This window comes from Phaenicophaeus curvirostris, chromosome 13 (assembly GCF_032191515.1).
Source record: "Phaenicophaeus curvirostris isolate KB17595 chromosome 13, BPBGC_Pcur_1.0, whole genome shotgun sequence".
Lineage (NCBI taxonomy): Eukaryota > Metazoa > Chordata > Aves > Cuculiformes > Cuculidae > Phaenicophaeus > Phaenicophaeus curvirostris.
The window spans coordinates 15,653,251-15,673,777 of record NC_091404.1 but is presented as its reverse complement, the minus strand read 5'-3'; the positions used below and the strand labels follow the sequence as shown (position 1 = coordinate 15,673,777).

Genomic DNA, 20,527 nt, shown 5'->3' with positions numbered 1-20,527 from the left:
GGGGGAGAAAAAGGGGAGAGAAAAAAGGGGAGAGAAAAAAGGGGAGAGAAAAAAGGGGAGAGAAAAAAGGGGAGAGGAAAAAGGGGAGAGGAAAAGGGGGGAGGAAAAGGGGGGAGGAAAAGGGGTAGAGGAAAAGGGGGGAGGAAAAGGGGGGAGGAAAAGGGGGGAGGAAAAGGGGGAGGAAAAGGGGGAGGAAAAGGGGGGAGGAAAAGGGGGGAGGAAAAAGGGAGAGGAAAAAGGGAGAGGAAAAAGGGAGAGGAAAGGGGGAGAGGAAAGGGGGAGAGGAAAGGGGGAGAGGAAAGGGGGAGAGGAAAGGGGGAGAAAAATTATAAAAGAGGAATTAAAAACAAAATAAAGGGGAGGAAAAAGGGGAGATAAAAGTGAAGAGAAAAAAGCGAGAGAAAAGGGGGAGAAAAGGGGGAGAAAAGGGGGGAAAAAGAGGGAAAAAAGAGGGAAAAAAGAGGGAAAAAGGGGGAGAAAAGGAAAAAAGGGAAAAAAAGGAAAAAGGGGAAAAGGGAAAAAAGGGAAAAAGGGAAAAAGGGGGAAAAGGGGGAAAAGGGGGAAAGGGGGGAAAAGGGGGAAAGGTGAAGAAGAAGAGGAAAAGTGGGGAGAAAAAAGGAGGAGAAAAGGAAAATGAGGAGAAAAAGGAAAATGGGGAGAAAAAGGTGAGGAAAAGGGAAATAATAGGGGGAAGAGAAAAAAGGGAGAGGAAGGGAGAAGAAAGAAGAAAAAAGGGGGGAGAAAAAAGAGAAAGGGGGGAGGAAAAAGAAAGCGGGGGGAGGAAAAAGAGAAAGGGGGAGAAAAACGGGAAAGGGAGGGAGAAAAAAAAAAGAAAGAAGGGGGTAGGCACTCCGGAGGTAGAGGCACCGAGGCAGAGGCAGGCGGGGGGCGGGGCGGGGGGCGCGGCCCCGTCTCGGCGCGGCGCGGGGCGGCGAGCGGCGGGCAGCGGGCCGGCGGGGCATGGCCCTGGCCCCCGGGCCCCCCCCGGGGGGAGCCTCGGCCCCCGAGATGGAGCGGTACTACCGCCTGCTGCGGGCCGCCGCGCTCCTGGAGGCGGCCGCCGGCGGTGAGTGCGGGGAGCGGCGCGGGGGTGAGGACGGGGAGCGGGACCGGGACGGGGATTGGCTTCCCCCGGCCGTCCCTCTCCGTCCCCCCCAACCCCGTTCTGGGACCCTGCAGCCCCGGCACCCACAGGTGCCCGGCCCGGGTCGGAGTGGGGTGCGAGTTCGAAGGAGAGAGGGGCGGGAAGCATCTTCCAGTCCCTCTGGAGGGTTCGTGGCACCAGGGTTGCTGGGGACTCCTTTATTTGGGTGGATTGCCTGGTCAGTGTCTAATGGCTTCGGTTTTTAAGGAAAGACTGTCTCGTTTTGCTGGGGGTGTTTAGCCTGGAGAAGAGGGGGCTGAGGGGAGACCTCATGGCTCTCTACAACTCCCTGAAAGGAGGTTGTGGAGAGGAGGGAGCTGGGCTCTTCTCCCAAGTGACAGGGGACAGGACAGAGGGAATGGCCTCAAGCTCCGCCAGGGGAGGTTCAGGCTGGACATTAGGAAGAAATTCTTCACAGAAAGGGTCACTGGGCACTGTCAAAGGCTGCCCAGGGAGGGGGTTGAGTCACCTTCCCTGGAGGGGTTTAAGGCACGGGTGGACGAGGTGCTGAGGGACATGGTTTAGTGTTTGATAGGAATGGTTGGACTCGATGATCCGATGGGTCTTTTCCAACCTGGTGATTCTGCAATTCTGTGTGGCTATTATGTCCTTTTTGTTACTGGAATGCATTGCTCAAATGTACCTGAAGAAAGGAGATTGTTTTCTGGTTGCCAGGGCTCGTCCTCTTCTCAGATTCCCTGTGGCCAAAACTAAAGAAGTTGTCACTGAAAAGTTACATCTTGCCCTAATGACTACAGTGCGCCCCTTCCCTTTTTCTGAAGTAGAAAAGAATGAGTGTGTGCAAAGCGTGTGTCTCTGTTACCCTCTCTTTCTTCCTTCTGTCTTTAAACGTTTTTTAAACCCAGGCTGTACTGGGGAACGCACAGAGCTGCGATGATGTTGCTGTGGTTTTATGGCTGCACATCCTTAACGTGAGAAGGAAATGCAATCTCATCCCTTACTCTCAGGTGTAAGCTGCTCTTGTGCTTCAGCTGTGTTTCCTCTGATGGACAGTGATCTGCTCATAAACTGCACCGAGCCCTGACTTTTTTGTTATTTTGCTTTCTTATGGGGAGAACAGGATTTTTCTGCAGTGAGGTCTTTCCTAATCCAGGAAAGGTAGTGGCATCTTGGGTGACTCTGTCCCCGCTAGAGGATGCGTACCCTGTCAGGGGGTGAAGGCGCTCATCAGTCCTTATTTATTCACAGCTGTCAGAGCTCTTGGAGCCGTGCCAGACACACACAAAAAAAAAAGACACACTGACACCCCAAAAAACTTGCAGTCTAACTCCAGTTTCCTTGACCTGTTTGCAAAGCACAGTTTAGGATGTGGGAGGAGTTTATCAGGGGATAAGTCACAGGTGAGGACTTCACCTGTGTGTCAGGAGGTGCTTGTGTACTTTCTTTTTTCAGATGGTGTCCATCTTCCTCTCCACTGTGGGCTGTCCTGGACCTGTGCTGACTTGTTCGCTTGCCCACACCCTGCAAATGGGATAGGAAAACGTAGGCGGAGTGATCGCAGTTATTTAGCAAAGGATGCTACTAGAATGGATGTGTTTAAAAAAAAAAAGTCTGATCCTCCTTGCGCTGGTGCCGGTGATGAAACACCCACACTGCTCCAACAGGAGCTGGGTGACACAGGGACAGCGATGCAGATGGTGAACATTTTCTATAAACGATGTAATAGAAATAGGGTGAAAGCGTGCAGTGGATTTCTCCTGAGCGTGAGCCCTGTCTTCTAAGTAGCTCTTGGCAGATGACCTTTTTGTAATACTCATACAAAATCAAAATATCTCCACAAAGGCACACTTGTGTGGTTATAGCTGGAGGATCTGGACGCATGATTTGGCATCTACATAGATTCTTAAAATAAGATATTGAAAAAAGATACAAAGTTGGGTAAGGTTCCCCAAATCATGAGATTAAAAATAAATTGGAAGGTTTTTTTTTTCTCATCGCTAATTTCTGAGCATTCAGCCTGATCTAGGACCGTGTTTTAACCATTTTGCTTCCTGCGTCAGTACTGGAAACCTGTTGGTCTTTACTAGTAGAAGGTCATGTTTCCCCAATATCTACCTTAGAATGCAATATAAGCCTATATAAAGCCTTTTACAGCCATTCTCATCTCTAGAAGGTTTTTGGCCCCCCCAGAGAGCTATGAGAGCACGGGGCCTGCAGCCTCTAAAATCTCTGTGCCACCATCGGTCTAGACCCCTTTAGGTGGACCACAGAGGAGTAGTAGTCTGGGAGCAGTCGGTAGTATGTGGGATGTGCTTCTTCTCCCTACATCACATTTGCTACAACTGCCATTTAATGGTTTATCATTCATTTACCAGGACAAAAGTGAAGTGACAGCAGGGCTGTGTGGGAGGGAAGCAACTGAAGTGTAAAACGTGGTGAGGGAAAGAGAGACTTCCAAAGCGGACTTTGCCACTGAATTGGAGGATGCTTGGAGGTACAGAGCTTCCTCATGTGCCTGGAGGTGGGGAGTTGGGAGTTTGCATAGTGCCTTTGGTCATGCTTGTGGTAGGAGCCTTTTGTTAAAGTTGGGTTTGGCACACCGGACTTGCAAGGGAATCCCAGAGCCACAAACCTAGTGAGCGCCCTCAGCCTCATCCTGCAAATGGGCAGCTTTGTGCTGACTAACACTTGTCACTGTAGCGATGGTCATTCTGGCACGTGTGAAGAGCACAACTCTGGTCCCCTGCTCCTCAGCTTGCTCCACTGCCAAAGCCTCCATCATCCCACCTGACAGCTTCCCTAACGCAGCAAAATTGAGAGTCATTGCAAAATTGGGACCAGAGGAATAAGAGCACAAGGAGCTGTGGTGGAAGTGGCTGGGTGGGGCTGCCCTGTCTTCTGAATCCCTTTTCCTCCCAGGCGATGCCAGACTTGGTTTTAGAGTGGGGCTGAGTCAGGAGCTCCAGCTGCCAGCGGCTCCCAGGGCAGAATTGTTCCCTGGGAACCTGCACTGGCAGAGCCACCTGTGCAGTGCAATTATCCGTCTGTTGCTCCATGGGTGTCTGTCCAAGGGCTGGGTGGTATGACACAGAGAGCAAGCGCCAGTGATATCCTCCTCCCCATCACTTTCCATGCTGCTGACCTTCTCCTACCACAGGAAAGCAGTTTGCTGAATCTGGAGATGTGCTTTTCCTCAACAGAGGAATGCCAGAACCGAGCATTTCCATTTTCAGTTTGGGAAAATGTTTTTTTAGTTTCCCTCACTTTGCAGCAGAGTTTCCAGGTGATGCCATCATGGGGACCTGGCTGTACAATTTAGTTTCCTGGCTGTATGGGCTATGAAAGCAATTAAATTGTTCCAGTAACTTCAATGAATTCCAGGTTCCTAGGTAGGTAACGAAGCCCAAGGATTTATTGCTAATACAGGAGTTACTTTGTGTGCGAAGCTGGAATTTGGCTTGGAAGTAACAGCGGTTGCATGGTATTGAATGAGGATGGGATACTTATTGAGGTGTGTATGGTTTTATTTGGGTTTGGAAGTCTTTTGTGTGGAATGGTTCTGTTTTGGAGGCTGTTGATGCGGTGGCAGATGCTAAACATGCCTTTCCCTGCACAGCTGGCCAACGCGCCCCGGTGCTGGTGGGCAAATACCTGTAGGCACTTTCCTGAGTCTCTTGTAAGGGAGGAGTAACTGAAATTGGGAGTAGGAGAAAATTAACAATACATTGAAGCTCCTAAGTATTAGAAATGCAAGAAACTAGATTTTCTCAACTCCCACACTGTGATTGAATCCACAAGGGTGGGTGTTGAGAAACTTCTATTACATTTCTTGCAATATATGTAAATTCATGTATAGTTGAGTTGGCTTTTATCTTTCACAATTTTTGCTTAGTTTAGAGCGATATGAGAAGATTGGTTTTCTGATTGGCTGTAAAAACAACACAGCATCCAGTATTTTGTTCCCGTGTGTTAGTGTATTAGCCACAGCTGTTACTGTAGATAACACGTAAGCCTTGAGTTTACTTTTGCTTCATCTTTTCTGAGCAAAGCTTCCACGTTTTGCCATCTGTTAAACTTAACTTAGAAGAGATTTCCCCCCACCAAAACCCCATGGGCCTTAGCACAAGGGAGTCCCTGGACCTTTTAACCTCCCATGAGCATCCTCTTCACTGGTACCACAGCTCAGCCCTGGTTCCCGGGGATCCTTCTGCTTACTCCAGCTCCCAAGATTGTATCAGAGGATGATGTTCCCATGAGTGCGGGATCCTTAGCCGGCTGCACCTTGTCCTGCTGGCAGCGATGGCCTGTGGTCAGCAGGAATAAGGTTTTGCTGGTTTTGTGTGTCAGTGAGTCACTGCAGCTGTGCCGATGCCCTGGGTGCTCCTGCTCTTTTGTAGATGGTGCTTCCCTGCCAGTGGTTGCTGGAGAGATGCCTGAGAGTGAGAGGCTCCTATTGCGGGGCTTGCAGGCTTGGCTGTGAGTCCTGATCCAGGGTCACTCTGTGCACCCTTGGACGTGGTGCCATCTGATCCCCCTTTGGCTGCACCAGTCAGCTCCTATTGGAAGGTGATGATTCAGCTGGTCCTGTGAGGACAGGCATGTTGCCTGGATGATAGTCCACAAGTCTGGACTGCACTCAGTTCACATTTTCTCCCTATTTCTTATCTTTCTTTTTCTTTCATGGCATGTTCTTTTGCATTTTTACTCTTATCCTCAGTGTATATGAATCTAAGCCTTTTGAAAAGGTCATTCTACTTCTCAGAAGCTTCATGCTTCTTTTGCTGTATGGTTTCTTAGCCAGTCATACTCCCAGGTTTGGATGATGGGAATGTGTGCCTGCGCTGAAGGACCAACTGCAGATAAGCCCCGGAAGGCCTCAGCAGAGAAGCACAGCCACTAGGTCAGAAGAGAGGACCATCTGGTGCCGTATCCTGCCTCCTACGCTGTGCTGGAGTGGGTGCTTGGGAGGAAGTAAAAGAAAGAGCTTGCAGAGTGAGCCTTTCCTTAAAATATCCTCCCAAGTCTGACAAGGGATAATTTAAGCAGTGGTTGAACCTGGCGTGGTGATTAACTTGTCATGCCTAGTGATGTACTAACCCTCCTGGGGCTTTCCATGGCCTTTTTGAAGACCTGGGTCTTTTTGATGTGTTCCTGCCTGGTGTGACTGCCTATTTCCCCATTTGTGACATATGAAGATGCTCCTGGTGAAGTTTAAATAATGATTTTTGCTGGGGCATGCTCACGTGTGGGCAGATACTGCATCAGTTTGGTGAGAGGGGTCTGTGCTTGTGCCCCTGTGGCTGTGAAGGATGGTGGCTGTATCTGGGAGCCAGTTGCAGCGGCTGTCCTGCACAGGGCATGGCTTTGCAGGGTACAAGTTCTTATGGAATGGTGATGTGGCAGCTGCTGCTGAGCATCTGTCATGTCTGGCTCTGAATGAGGTATTTTGCTACTCACCTGCTTCAGTAGAGAGCTCTTCGAGAGCTACCCATGCCTGGCTGCCAGCATCACTGGGCTCCTGGCAGCTCCTGGGATGGCCACAGTCCCTTGTAGCCTGTATTGTACTGATATATTTCCTAGGAAACATTTGAGGTGGCAGCTTAGCCACCCTGTAGGAGAGGGGTTTGCAAGCACCTCTGCCAAGTTGAGGATTTACCAAGAGGTTCGTGTGTGGCAGGTAGAGGTTTGCCATCAGTCTACTGGCAGAACTGGCCTAGAGGCTCCATCATCTTCCATGGAATTAATGCACCTCATCTTCCAGAAAACAGGCGTTTATAAACCTAACCTCATTGCTAATCCTTTTCTCCAAATGAAAACCTGGTTTGGACTTGCTGTAGTTACAAAGCAGGTGCCTGCAGGCTGAGCCCAGGGCTTGAGGGGATGCAGATGCTCCTGTGCATCCTCACGGCCACAGCAAGGTGAGAGCTGTCCCCGCGGGCAGCAGGGGACAAAGGGACTTGCAGGAGGTGAGGTTATTGAAGCTTTCTGCTATAAATATTTTAATGAGTCCTTTGTGCCGCTCGCTTGGCACAAGGAGTGGCTGCACCACCTGGAATTACACTGTTGAATGTGCCAGGTTGTAGCGCAACAGCAGAAATTGTTCCTAACTGAGATGGCTAAAAGTGAATTTATTCTGCCTGCTTCCCTGGACAGCAACAGGGCCTTGTCTTTGCAACAGCTACCCCAGCAACAGAACTGTCAGGGCAGGATGCATGAGCAGCTGAATGTGGTTTGGATGCATACGAGGGTGCGTGCAGCCCACAGCTGCTGGTAGTAACGACTAACAATTACATAAATAGCTTCTACAACTTACCTGAGATCACTTGCAAATGTAGAAGAGGGCTTCAGCCCTTTTTGCCCTTTGTACAATCAAGTCTCTAAGTTTCTTTAGCAGATGAACTTCTGGGGTGTGGAAAGAAGGAAATTTGCCTTTACTGCAGGGTATTCGTCACATGGGGAAAAGGTCCCCACGAGGCTAAACCAGGTTTTTACCTCTGGTATAGAGGTGTAATTGCAATATAAGGCTGGTTTAACCCCTATGTGCTCTGCAGCTCTGGGTGACTTCTTTGGAACTGAGTAGAAATATGTCTTATTAGCAGATGCCTCTGGTTTTCTGTCCTATGAATTTTTAGAAGTCCCTGGTGTGGGACCTGCAAACCCCTGTAAGCCAGCTTGCTGTGAGCTCATATGTAGGGTAAAATGATCCCTTGGCCTCGGGTCCCCAGGAAGGAAGCCATTGAGTCCCGGCTGGTGGAATTCATATCTGATCCTGAGACCTTCAGTGCATCCAGAAAGCAGTCCTGTGGGTCGTGGAGACCTTTTCGTACCCAGCTGTCCAGGTTAGTCCAACTCCATCCAACAGTTAGTTCAGAGGGGTATTAACACCTGCCCTTTAATCCCAGCTCTCACACAACCCATACGGATGTGGACACCTACATCAGCCTGATGGATGAGGGCTGCTGGGTCTTTTCCGCTCCTGTCACCAGATGTGCTCATGGCCCTTTGCCAACATCGTATCCTGTTGGGGCTCTTTGTGCCAGTTCCCCTTTGCAAATGAGGAACTGAAGACGTGGGAGACATAATTTGCTCCCAGCTGCCAAAAAGGTTATTCTCAAAGAATTCTCAAGCCAGGAAGCAGCCTCGGGACCTTGGCTGTCGGTTCTCTCAGACCAGGTCCTGTAAATAAGCTTTTGGTGAATACAGCAGGCCTTGTTGAGGAGCACAATGTCCTATTCTCTGCTACGTGTCCTATGCTGAACGGCACGTTCATCAGGGTGTCTCCATCAGCATTGTGCCATCTGGCCAGCTGCCAGCCCCTCCTGGCTCCGGTTTCCTCAAACACTGTGTAAACACCTACTCTGTGTGCATGCAGCATCATTTTCCTTTCTTGGGCAGGTATGGGGCAAGACAAAGAGGTGGAAGGGTGAATCCGGTGGTGTGGAAATTCATATCGTACTCCAGGTATAAGCTTGTCAGGGAAGTGATGGCTTGGAGACCGTACAAATGGGGAACGAGCCTTGGGAAGCTACTGGTTGACGCAGTGCGCAGGTAGCAGCAGCTCTCTGCGTGCCTCCATGCTCCCTCCCCACAGCCGGGGACGGGAATTTTGTCACTTGGAACCATGCTGTTGGACTGGCTTTGTGTAGACCTCATGTAAGTGTACCGCTCACAGTAGGGCAATTTGCAAACAGAACAAAATAGTATTCTTTTTTGTCTAATAACTCCCTCTGCCCAGCTTTCTGGACATGGTGTGCTGATAGGGAGAATGGCAATGTTTCTTGTTTTGTACTGGATTGAATCCAAAGTCTTTAGAAGTTGTTCAGGGAGAAAGCAGGGTGAGGCTCAGCATCTCACTGGCTAGGAGACTTGGCTTTCCTGCAGCAAGCTGGGGCCCCAACTGCTGCTTTAGGGTAGATTTCTGTCATTCTTCCTGGAGGGGCTCTTTGGCTTTTGCAGATAATTAAATTCCAAGTGAAACTGTTCCCCATATCCCAAGTGAGTGCCCTGAGCAATGGGCTGCAGGTTCATTGCCTTTGAGTGCTTCTTTGTGGCTATGAAATGGAATATAGCAAGAAGACTTAGAGGGAGAAATTGCAGTATGGTGAGTTGGTATTTCTCCTCAGATACAGGGCTGTGTTTCTATTCTTTGCCCCAATGAATATTTAATTTTTGCAAAGCAGAGCAACTTCAGCTAGAGAAGCTGAAAGTGCTGCTCTCTACGTCACACTGGGTTCATGGTTGGGACACTCTGCTCTAAGGGATTTCTGTAGCCACTCCTGCACAAAGCAGATGAGACAGGAATGGCTTAATCCTCACCGCCAGCCTAGCTTGTGCTCCATGGGCTGTTCTGGGAAGTTCACACCGACACTGGCCTCTGACAAGGGCATCCGTGGCAGCCAGGAGAAATCCTGCTCACTGAAACTCCCCGAGCCCCAGATCTTCCTGCAAACACTGTTGGTTTGTGTAGGTCTGTGTTATGGGCATTGTTAGCCTCAAAGGAACTTCTGGAGGCAGATGAGCCTTTGTGCAGGGACAACCTGTGACAGATGCTGGTTAATGACCCCAGCTAGCCCCGAAAGTCACCGAGGGAAGTGGAAACAGGTTACAAACGTGGTGATTTGCAGGCTCCCTTGGCACCAAATAAATGCTGCTTCATTTGGGTGTAGATGCGCAATTGGAGAAACAGCTGAGAACAAGCAGATCATGGAGAAGCTGAATGTGATCCTTTACCCTTTTCACTTGATTTACTTCAGTTTTGTTTCCTAGACTACGGCGGCAACCCTCACATGAAAAGCTGCTATTCTTCATTCACAACAAAGCCATCTCCAAGTGGATTTTGTAGCTGCAAACAATATTTGGTCAGTGTTGGGAAGTGTATGGTGCTATTTCCTCAGCTTGGCAGGTGCCTTATGCAGCTGCTGTCTGCAGATGCTGTAGGCCTGCACAGTTTGGGAAATGAAACAAAATAATAGTTACCAAAACCCAAAGCATTTCAGAGTTCAATTGAGCTTTATGAGAGAAATTTGGACTCGGGCTGTAGCTGTCCACTATCTGAATGTCACCACAGACCTCCACCATCCATGAAAGTCCCACTGTGCTTGAATTGCCTCAAAAGAGAAGATCTCTAACAATAAGCTTCATTCTTACAACTGCAGTCTGTGCAAAAGACTTGAGAGGAGGACTCAGCAAAATGTTCTGGTCTGTGTAACCAAATGATGGGCACAGGACAGGTTTAGTGGGGTTCCCTGCCAAGCCACGTTAATTTTTCTCAAAGGGGTAGAGAGCTTTGTATTTCCCTTTCCTCTTTTCCCTGCTTGGCTTCACACATCCTTTGAAACTCTGTGTCATGGCAACAATCTCCTCAGTAGAGGAGTCTCTGAATATAATAATTGCAGCAGCGTTTTATAAATACCCAGCTTAGAGCCTATATAAAAAATGTCAGTACACTGTTATGACAATTTATCATCCCATTGCTGCTTGTATTCGGTAAGACTCTTAAGGCGTGAGGTCAGACCAACTGTGTGGTGATAGCAGTGTAGTTGTAAAGAGCTCTGGGACGCCGTAATGTGAGGGGTTCAGGCTTGATTTTGTAACAGCACAGCTTTATTCGATGAGAGCTGATGATCATAAAGCCTCTTTTTAGGAGAAGCAAATGGACTTGCATGAAACCTTGGCTTCCTCTGCCTTGTGCCAAGCAAGATGCAGGCTGGCTGTGCTGTTCATAGCCAGTGTTGGGCAGTACCCCGGGGTCACTTTTGTACTGTCCCAAGATTGTCTTTGAAATAAGAAATGCTCAGTTTGCTAATTAACATCAACTGAAGCTTTGTTTGAGAGGCGTATATCTTTGGTGCCTCACTGCCTTTCACCACTCTTTTTCCAGAGATTAATATTTGAAGACAGAGGCCACGCTTCTGTGCAGGATTTATAGTAATGTCCACAGGCACAGCAGCTCACTTGCTGTGAGATTCAGTGCTCAGTTTTTCCTAGCATTTGCCCAGGAGGTTCGATGGCCCATGTAGAGCGAGCGCTGAATTGGCCAAGGAGCAGCTCTCATGGGACCACAATCAGTGTGTTGTTTTGCCTTGACCTTACCAAAAGCACCACACTCTGAGGTTAAAGCGTGCATTTTTTTCAGATGGTATTTCTTTTCTGGAAAGCAAAGTTTGAAAATATCTGTGTAAAATTGTTACTTTTCCCCCAACCATAGGTGTTTACAGCTTAGTCTAAGGCTGCAGATTGTTAGGTAGTTCTCAATGAGAAAATGTCTTGTGAAACTTGTGAATTAAGTGATTATTTTTTTACCATGCAAAAGTTAACCCCCTCTCTCCCCAGCCTGCTTCCTGGACAGCTATCAATAAACCAGCATGTCCCTCCCATGTCACTGAAGAACCAGAAACAAAAGCTGCATTGACTGTAAAACTGTAGCTGAATTTGCTTCTACTGTTGAGCACTTGAGTCACAAGTGGCTGTTATAGAGCAAGGCAAGACTTTGCCCGGCTTGCTGGTGGCTGCATCTCTGGCGATATTTTCAAAGTTCTGTATGTTTGATATCATCTGCTTGCTGTGCTGGAGCTCATTAAGTTGTTAAGTTTGATTTTTTTTTTTATGAGCATGGAGCTATTGACTTGGGAAAAAAATCAACGAATAGAGAAGAAATCTGTTGCCACTGCTTGTCCTCAAGTTAGGTGAAGCAGTTGAATGAGAGAGAAATATTCAAACAATCTCTGCAGAATGAACTTCTTTCTTACCAAGACCAACTCTGAGGCCTGTTAAAATCAGGAATGTTTCTGTAGATGCCAAAGGGACTGAGGCTTGATCCTTAACAAACAAAAATAACAGTTTTATCTACAAGAGGAAAAAATAGCAGTGTGTGCATTGAAGAGTAGAGAGCAGCCAGTGGTCTGCAAGGGCCGCTGGAGACAGAGAATCCCCCACCTCACGCACCTCCAGGTTGCTGTGCTGCAGCTCAAACCGCTGATTAAAGGCTTGAAAAATCCTTAGATAAAGTAGAAGTGACCAGAAAGCTTTTGGAAAAATGTGAAATAGAATAAATATTGATTACACTGAAGTGTGCTGAAGTATGCAGCCTGTGTGATTTAAAACAGCCAAAAGATTATTCCCTAGGACCAGCTCTGTAAAGTAATCGGTGCTTAAGATTTGATTATCAGAAAGCACGAGGACTATAATCTGTATAGATGTGCTTTAAAACATTTATTTGAAGGAACAAGGATGTTTAATTTTTAGCTATCATTCCATTTATAGATAATCCAGAAAAATGTCTGCCAGCTATAAGCTCCTCTTGTGTTTATTGAGTCTGGTTTTTGTTTCCTTCTCCCAATGAAAGGTAAAGTTATGTATATTGTTCAGTGTGCTTCATTACCACTGAGATGGTCAGTGTGCGAAATGTGGTATTAAACCTGCCTCTCCCATTATTTAATTCAAAAGAAATCTAATAACTGAACATAAGAGCAACAGCCTTTCCAGTGCATGTGGCTCTGTGCCAGATGGAAACATAATTTCAGAAGCTTATTTGCTCAAAATTAAAGACTACAACAGTCTGAAAACCCAGCCTTCTTCCCAGTGCGGCAGCCTTGGATGCTGCTGTTGCCAGCAGAAACCTTGGCCCATTACATTGCCATGGCTAGGAGGCACAGGGGGAGTTTGCAAAGTAGGAGAGTAAAACCAGTAACTCCAAAATATAAAAATTAACATCAAATATACCATGTTGAGGGGATAGGACTCAACCTCTCAGGCCATTGTCCCTTAGTACATTTGATAGGATATATCTGCTACTGACTTACAGTGTTTTTCCTATTAGAGTCATTAGAAACGTTGGTTTCTAGGAGAATGGTATATCTTCTGTTACAAAATTTCATATACAATTTAGGGAATCTGCATTTGGTTCAAGTCCCACCTTTGAGTTAACACCTTGCTAAACGTGTTTGCTTTGGATTTTTGCTTCCTTTTTTACTGTTCCTTTTGCTTTTTTTCCAGAAACCGCAACGCCCATCTGTGCAAAGGACATCAGTGACGATTTGATGAAAGAATTTGCTTTTCTTTCTGGTGAGTATGGTGAACTTCTCCAGGTCTCTCTCCCTGTGCAGTAATTAAATACTCCAGATGAACTTCTGTGCTGTTTGGGAAAATGATACTCCACACGGGATCTTGTCCATCGGGTGGTCTCCAGTACCACTAGAAATGTTGTTAATAAAACATTGAGACAGTTTGAAAGAGCATATTAGGTGTCTGTCTCAGGCTGTACTGTAAAATATCCCTGCTTGCAAACAATCAACACATTAACAAGCATTTTGCTTTGAAATGTATTTGTATAGGTTCCAGACCAGCGTGCTATTGTGTCCTTGTATTTTTGAATTCTTTTGGTGTCCTGTGTAAAGTATGTTCAGTAAATAAAGGAAATATCTGGTATCTAATATATTTGTTTGTACTGCCTGTGCATATGTCTTGTGCTTAAAATCAGAGGCAGGATTTGGCCCAGTTATGCTATTCTGGTGATGTAGAAAAACCTCTGTAATGATGACCGTGTGCTTTCTGACCTGAGTGGTGGGCCTGGGCTTTTCTGCTGGCCCTCCTTGAAAGCAGACACAGCGATGCATCCTTGTCTTTATTGCAGGTGGCCGAGGGAAAGACAAGGCTTGGATTATCACCCTCCCTGACAACGCTCGCTTCAATGAGGTACCTGAGGAGATCGTATCTAAAGTCTTAACATACCTAACGTCAGTCCCAAGGTATGTCGCTCCCTTGTAGCTCTTGCCTTTGATGGGCAAAGGTGTTGGTCCTGCCTGGGTCAGGCAAGGGATCTTCAGGATAATGCTACACATGGGGGTTAGGGGCATCTTCAGCTCTCAGAGCAGATAAGAAGGGGAAGATGAAGGAAATAAGCCCTTATGGTGTCCAGGTGTGGTGTTTAGTGTGCCAGTAGCTTCAGAGTAAAAAGTGGACATCATCCCTATGACTTGTCAGCCTGCATGTATCATAAATTTACTTCATTAAGTTTCTAATTAACAGCAAGCTTTCCTTACACTTTGACATGTGTCATCGCTTTAATATACCATTCCACTGCAGAGTAATATTTTGACGTGTACAGATAGCCAGTCATTACCATGGAAAAAGAGAAATGTAGCTGGAGGAAGAGACTAATTACAGGAACAAACCGTTTGGGGTCCCCATTACAGGAGATGGCTCAGCAGTGTGTTGCAGCTCCCATTACCGGCCTGCGTGTCTCAGGGTTAAGCGGCTGACAGTCTGCCTGTGCCACATGCAGGGCTGTATACTTAGATTAATCGCCCTCCTATTTCTTGCCGCTGAGCCTGGTGACTCAGTTACCTGGAATGCTTAATTTCATTGAATAATGCCTGTTTTGGCAAATTTCTTCCTGCAGGGAGAGCAGGTTGACAGCGGCTAGATGGGAGCTTTTCAGAAGCTACTGCCTTGGAAGAAATAGCGTGTTTAGCCACCTTTTTAGGAAAAAGAGGCCTTCTGGTTCCTCTATCCTCTTTTTGGATGGACTCTGAAGTTTGGGGGGGCTCCTGGCCCACAGAGCACTGGAGCACAGCAAGGTGTGTGCCAGCCAGAGGGTTTTCTCCACTGTGCTGTGTGGGCAGCCTGTGTCTGTGCAATTGCACTTCCCAGCTCTGCCCGGTTTCTCCAGGGCTTCTTATTTCATATGACTGTAAACACCCTGGCATTAGCATGATGAGCAGTCTTCCTGTCCCTATAATAGGTCAAATTCAATCAAGAAGCTAATGAAAGCAATGAGCTTGCTGGTGATTCAGACATGTTCAGCATGTTATTTATAAAACCACTTTAATCATCCTTCTCTGCTTCTCCTTCCACTTTAACAGCCTGCCTCAATACCTGACTGTTTTAAACGTGGTTTTTTTAACACTTTGGAATTGTAAAGGCTGTTGGGGAGCAAGGAAAAGCATCACACAAGTGAAGGTGGAAGATGTTTATTAGCTCTCACACCCTGGGTATGTGTCCCTCAGCAGCATCCTGGGATCAAAGCTCAGACTTCAGGCCAGAAAGCCCCTAAAAGAGGTAAATATTTGACCTGCATGTCAGAGTTAGCTGTGGATGCACCTGTACCTCTCTACCACATACCTATGGATGAATACAGGCATATCATGGACATATCAAAACCACACCACACACATGGTGCCTTTCCTATCCATTCCATTCCATTCTATCGTGTTTGACTATCCAGCTTTTTGGTAGTTAGACGTGCTCAGCTGTGTTTCACTTAGACTGGGAAGTAAAGTACAAAGTGATTTAGAGCTGTGCCTGATAACTCAGAGTAACGATGCAGTAAAGGGTGCTGTTGGCTAGAAATACCTCTGAATTTAAAAATTAGGCAGCAGGTCCTGATAGCGTGCTCTGATCCCACCAGCCACAGGGAGTCTCTCACTCCTGTGATAAATCTCACAGCTGCAGACTCTGGGATCTGATTTCAAGTCCTCCTGCAAAACGTACCAAGTCTTTACTTTTAGTCTGGTGCATCCTGCAACACATACAAAATCAGGGGTAAGAAAATGTGACAAGAAGCACCTGGAGAGAAATAATCCTTGATCTGGTTATCCGTCTCCATCTTTTTGCTGCTGGATGCAAATGATCTCTCCCCTTGCAGCCTCAGTGAGAAAGCATTGATTTATTTTTATTGTCAGTCTAAAAGGTACATTGCAGGACTGGAAATCTGATAAACCTGCAATGCCTGGGTTGCAAATAGTCACAGACCTGCTCCGCTCACCCCAGAATATATTAAAAATTTTCCATAGTAGGTTTCAAGGCTTTTGGACAGCTGGGAACTTTCCTCTTCATGTCTGTAAGGGAACTAATAAAAGTCAATTAACATGCTGAGAGGCTCCTCTCTGAATATATCCTTGTACTGAGTAAATGGCATACTTTGGCATACTTTTATTAACTGACAGTGCACTACAGTCTGACTGTCTTTTCTAAATTATTTGGATTCTGGGTTTTTTCTTCAGCCTTTATTATGATGATAGCAGTGCTGTGTTTACACTTTTTTTTTTTTTTCATTGCAACCTGTTGGGAGTTGGAGAGATGTTTTCCATGGGACAGAGACCTATCTTTTAAAGTTTGAGGGTGTGCTGTAAAACCAGAGGGTTTTATTTTTACCTCCAACACAAGGATCCTCTTGCCCACCTCCCACCCGTCTGGGTTATTTAACTCATGAGTGTGAACAGAGCTGACAGAAACCTGCGGAACTGTGTCATGTTGCCAAAACTATTTTAGCTAAAGAAGGTTTTGTCTGAAGAGTCGTGCCTGATCCAACTCACAATGTGTAATATCAGACTTTGTTACATGCAGAAGTTCTGTGTATGACCCATGTGTAAAATATGATATTCATTTTCTCTGCTTTTTTCTGCTGCACCTCAGTGGTAATATATAAATTCACATGAAACCTTTGCACTCAGGGTGTGCCATTAGAGATCCATAAGATGTATTTGTAGGACAACTTGGGAGCTGGGTGTCTCTACGTATCTTCAGTCAATTGTTATTATCTGCCAAAGGGAATTCTCTTTTTTTTTTTAATTTTCCTCTCAGCACAGCTACTAATTCCTTTTAAATGTATTTGTCAAAGGTGTGGCTATCACAGACAAGAGTGTCAAGATGTGAGTTGAATGAATGCTCCTGCACTGCCTTCAAGTGTCTTTTTTTTTCCTGTAGTGAGGCTGCCAAGTATTGGCTGCCATGTGATACTTCTGAGTAATCCACCATGTGTTTTTACTTGCCAAACACAAGAGTTCCTGAAGACAGTCCTTGCATTGGGCTGCCTGTATGGGGCCATGCCCAGGGCAGACAACCTAACCCAGCCCTCAGGAGCCAGCATGTGTACTGGGAGCCTCTCTGCAGCACTGAGATGCACGGATAGGGTGGTGTGGAATGTGGCTATCCTGTTTCAGCATCCACAAAAAAAATTATTGTAAATATCACCTAAGTATCCTGTAAATACACTCACGTCACAGGACTTGGTTACAAGCTGGCATATCCTTACCTGCGTGCAAACGTGATTCCAGTTTGTAATTCAGACTGCCCTGGAGTGTGCATTGTCATGGGCTGAGCCTGGCTGATCTGTACCCAGCTATCCTAGGAAGGCAATATTTGACTTACCTACATGTTAGATCACCTGCCAGACTGGGCATCTCTGGTACTGCTGGCTGGCTTGGTAAGACTGGGGATTTCAAAGCAACTTAAGGGATTTGGGTGTCAAAAGGGCTGTCAGGAAGCCTGTGCTTACGAAGTGATCCAGAGCGTGCTGGAAATTGCCTCCTAGCAGTCACTGCTGCACAAGCGGGGCCTCGAGAACTGCTGGGGAAGCTGCAACAGCCTATTTCAGCACCAGCTCCCTTCTCCCCCATCCAGGCTGACATCTCCCTTCCCTGCGTTAGGTTAGTGGCACCTCTGTTGCCCTGGGCCAAAACAAGACAGAAGTCATCACGTGGTTGCTGCAACCCAGGCAAGTGGGTAACAAGCTTCCTCATGGGGAAGAGCTGAGCTGGGAGAGAAGCGATGTGCATCTTGGGGCAGCAGCTTGTGGAGGCTGCTGGCCACCCCTGAGCTGCTCAACAGAAACACAGCTGCCTCTGTCCTCTGCAAAGTCCTTCTCAAGCCCAGTGTGGGTTTCAAGGGCAACCTCCGATGCTAATGCCCATTTCAAAGGTGATGCATAACCCCAGGCTAACTGTAAGATGGGCTTCCCAAATTTCTTGCTAGAGTTTGCTTAGTGAAGTGTTTTCAAATGGAATGTCACCAGTTCTGGAAATGTCATAATATGGTTTGCATCTTGTGTTCTTGGGCCTGGGTTTTTTTGGGGGGGGATTGAAGTCGTATTCCCTCAAAATGTTATCTAATTACTTGGTGTTTTCTATCTATCTCATAGTCAACATGAATCTGACACCAAATTTATTCTGATCCTGGATAGAAGATTGGATACATGGGCATCGGTCAAAATGACTCTCCAAAAAATAGCAGTAAGACCTTTTCTAATATTAATTTCTTTTAGAGTGCTAAGTTGTCATGCCATTATGTATCACTTTCAGAAAACACTGGGTACTAGGAGTAATGATGCTTGTGCTTTCTCTCTGGGTAGTATTTTGTTTTATGGCCCTATAATTAATGCAATCACAGCTCTATGCCCCATTTGAATGCATAAATGAGCTGTTTCTGTATTAGCTAATTGATTTGCTTGCTTTTGTACTTTTTCATAGTGATTCAGATGTGTTTTGTGCGATGTTCTCTGCTTTTGATGGGTGGAAAATTTGTTTTCTAGGCAGTGGTCATTAGTGAGAATAAATTTTACCTAGTTGTCAGTGACTAAGTGTTAGGTTCTTAAAACAGGCTTTGCAAACATTTGTATGTGGGCATGGGTGGAAAAGTCTATTTTAAATGCGTATGTATTCATTCATGTATTTTAAATATCTGTTACACATGTTTATGCACTAGACATCATTAGATTCTGAGCATATCTCAAAAGTAAGCTTTTTGCAACTCAGCAATGCATTGTTTTATGAAACTAGAACATAGTAATACAGTAGTGCGTGCAGGTGTAGAAAAGTCATATTTATAGATGCATGGATAGGTAGGAGCTGATTGATAAATGCTTTCCTGTGCCATGTAAGTCAGTGAAAATGCTCTAAGTGTATTAGTGCCTTCGTTATTCTTATAGTCATTGAACAGTTAAAGGTATTGGTCCATCTGATAAGAGAATGAAGTAAACGGCAAATACTGAGAAAGAAAACTCTTACCTGATTCTGCTTAGATCTGATGAAGTTAGATCTCTTGTTGTTTTAAGTAGTTAATGCTGTTACAGCTGAAATTGGTATTAAAAATCTCTGGCTTTGATGGCATTTTGCCGATGGGCATCCAGCAGGATGAAGAGGGAGTTACCTTTCTGCAAAGTGCGTGAGATACCACTGTCAATATTTTGGGTTCTGATTTTCCTAAATATTATAAATTGAGTTTCCAAGTATGGTTACCATACCATTAGAGAAGAAGCAGCATGTAAAAAGTAGTTATTCAAAGTGATCATCGAAATTCAGTTCTGCTGCCAGCATTTGAAGGAAAGCTAGTACTAAGACCATCTTTTAAGGATGCTGCAGTTGCTTTGTGTAGTTTGGAAGTTTCAGATGTGAAAAAAAGCCTGTCCTAATTTGTAGCTTCTACGGAAGGGTCATTCATTCTGTGCTTAATAAGAAAATTTAGTTGTTTTGTGACCTTTGTGCAAACACCCTGTTTGAGTACCTGTATGCACTGTGTGTCCATGTAGAGAAGTGACTTCGCTGGTAGTAGCGGGGCTGTCCATGTAGGTTTTGTGGAGGTGGTGTGTGCAAAGAGGAACGAAGAGCAGGAAACCGGTGTCCACTAAATCTTAAGACTTGGAAGTCTTGCCTTAAAAACAGGATCTGGCCCTAAGGGGCTGTCTTTGCATCCAGGAGGCATTTGACTGGGCTTATTTTGGTGCAGCTAACACAAAATGTTAAATCTTTATTTCTTTCCAATCATAAACCATAATCCATGGTGCAATTAAAAGAATATTTTTTGTGTATTTCTTTGTATACTTTAAGAATCTTTGTAGAATTTGGAATAAATTGCAAATAAGCCGAATTTAAATGCACAGTGTCCTATTTTTTCAGCATATGTATATGCAGTCGCAGCTCTGTGGTTGTGCATCGGATCCGGAAAAAATTGCTCTCAGACTGAACAGATTTTTGTTTAACTCTTTGTGTAGGTCTCTAATTGCTTGTGCAGCCCAGGTGCTGCTTGCTTTGGGCGCTGGGGCTGTGGCGCCAGGGTCAAGGCTCAGGTTTTAGAGCATCTTTCCTTGCTTCCACCCACCTTAATCCTAACCAACTCCCGAACGTCCCTTGGAGAGAGGATTTCAGGGGGAGGGAGGGAGGTGCAGGAGCCGGGTGCGAGGAAGAAGAGCTGGCCCCGTCTGCAGGATGATTTGGGGCATTCCACCTTAACAGCGAAGCCGGCGCTGGGAAGCGGAGCGGGAGCCGGGCGGGCTGCTCGCCCATCCCCGGGGCTGCGGGGCGATGGCTGAGGCGAGCCCGCGGCGGGCCGGCAGGAATGCGGTAAGGCCGTGCTGCAGCGGCCAAGGACGGGGAGGCCTCCTCCTCCTCCTCCTCTTCCTCCTCCTCCTCCTCCTGCAGGGTTTGGGGGGGATCGGCCGGAGCGGGTGGGAGCGAGCGGCGCGGGAGCGTCTTTGAGGAGCATCCTCGGAGCATCCTCAGAGCATCCTCGGCACCGCGGTCCTGCGGTGATGCTGCTGCTTCTCCTCCAGCTGCCTCTTCGCCCCAACGCGGCGGGGAGGGAGGCTTTATTTCTTGATCTCGCAGCCAGAGAAAGCCTCCGGCCCTAGGTAGAATCTGTGCGGCGGCA

General features: G+C 46.6%; 1 protein-coding gene across 1 annotated transcript in view; it reads left to right on the top strand.

Moving 5' to 3' along the window:
- The first annotated feature begins 934 nt into the window (after positions 1-934).
- The window catches only part of MCF2 (MCF.2 cell line derived transforming sequence), a 50,340-nt gene continuing 30,747 nt past the window's right edge, over positions 935-20,527 (top strand). The window contains exons 1-4 of the mRNA XM_069867752.1: positions 935-1,066; positions 13,100-13,168; positions 13,737-13,851; positions 18,024-18,114. Of these exons, the coding sequence (XP_069723853.1) occupies positions 961-1,066; positions 13,100-13,168; positions 13,737-13,851; positions 18,024-18,114 (381 nt within the window). The 5' untranslated portion in view covers positions 935-960. The remainder of the gene's footprint in view (positions 1,067-13,099; positions 13,169-13,736; positions 13,852-18,023; positions 18,115-20,527) is intronic.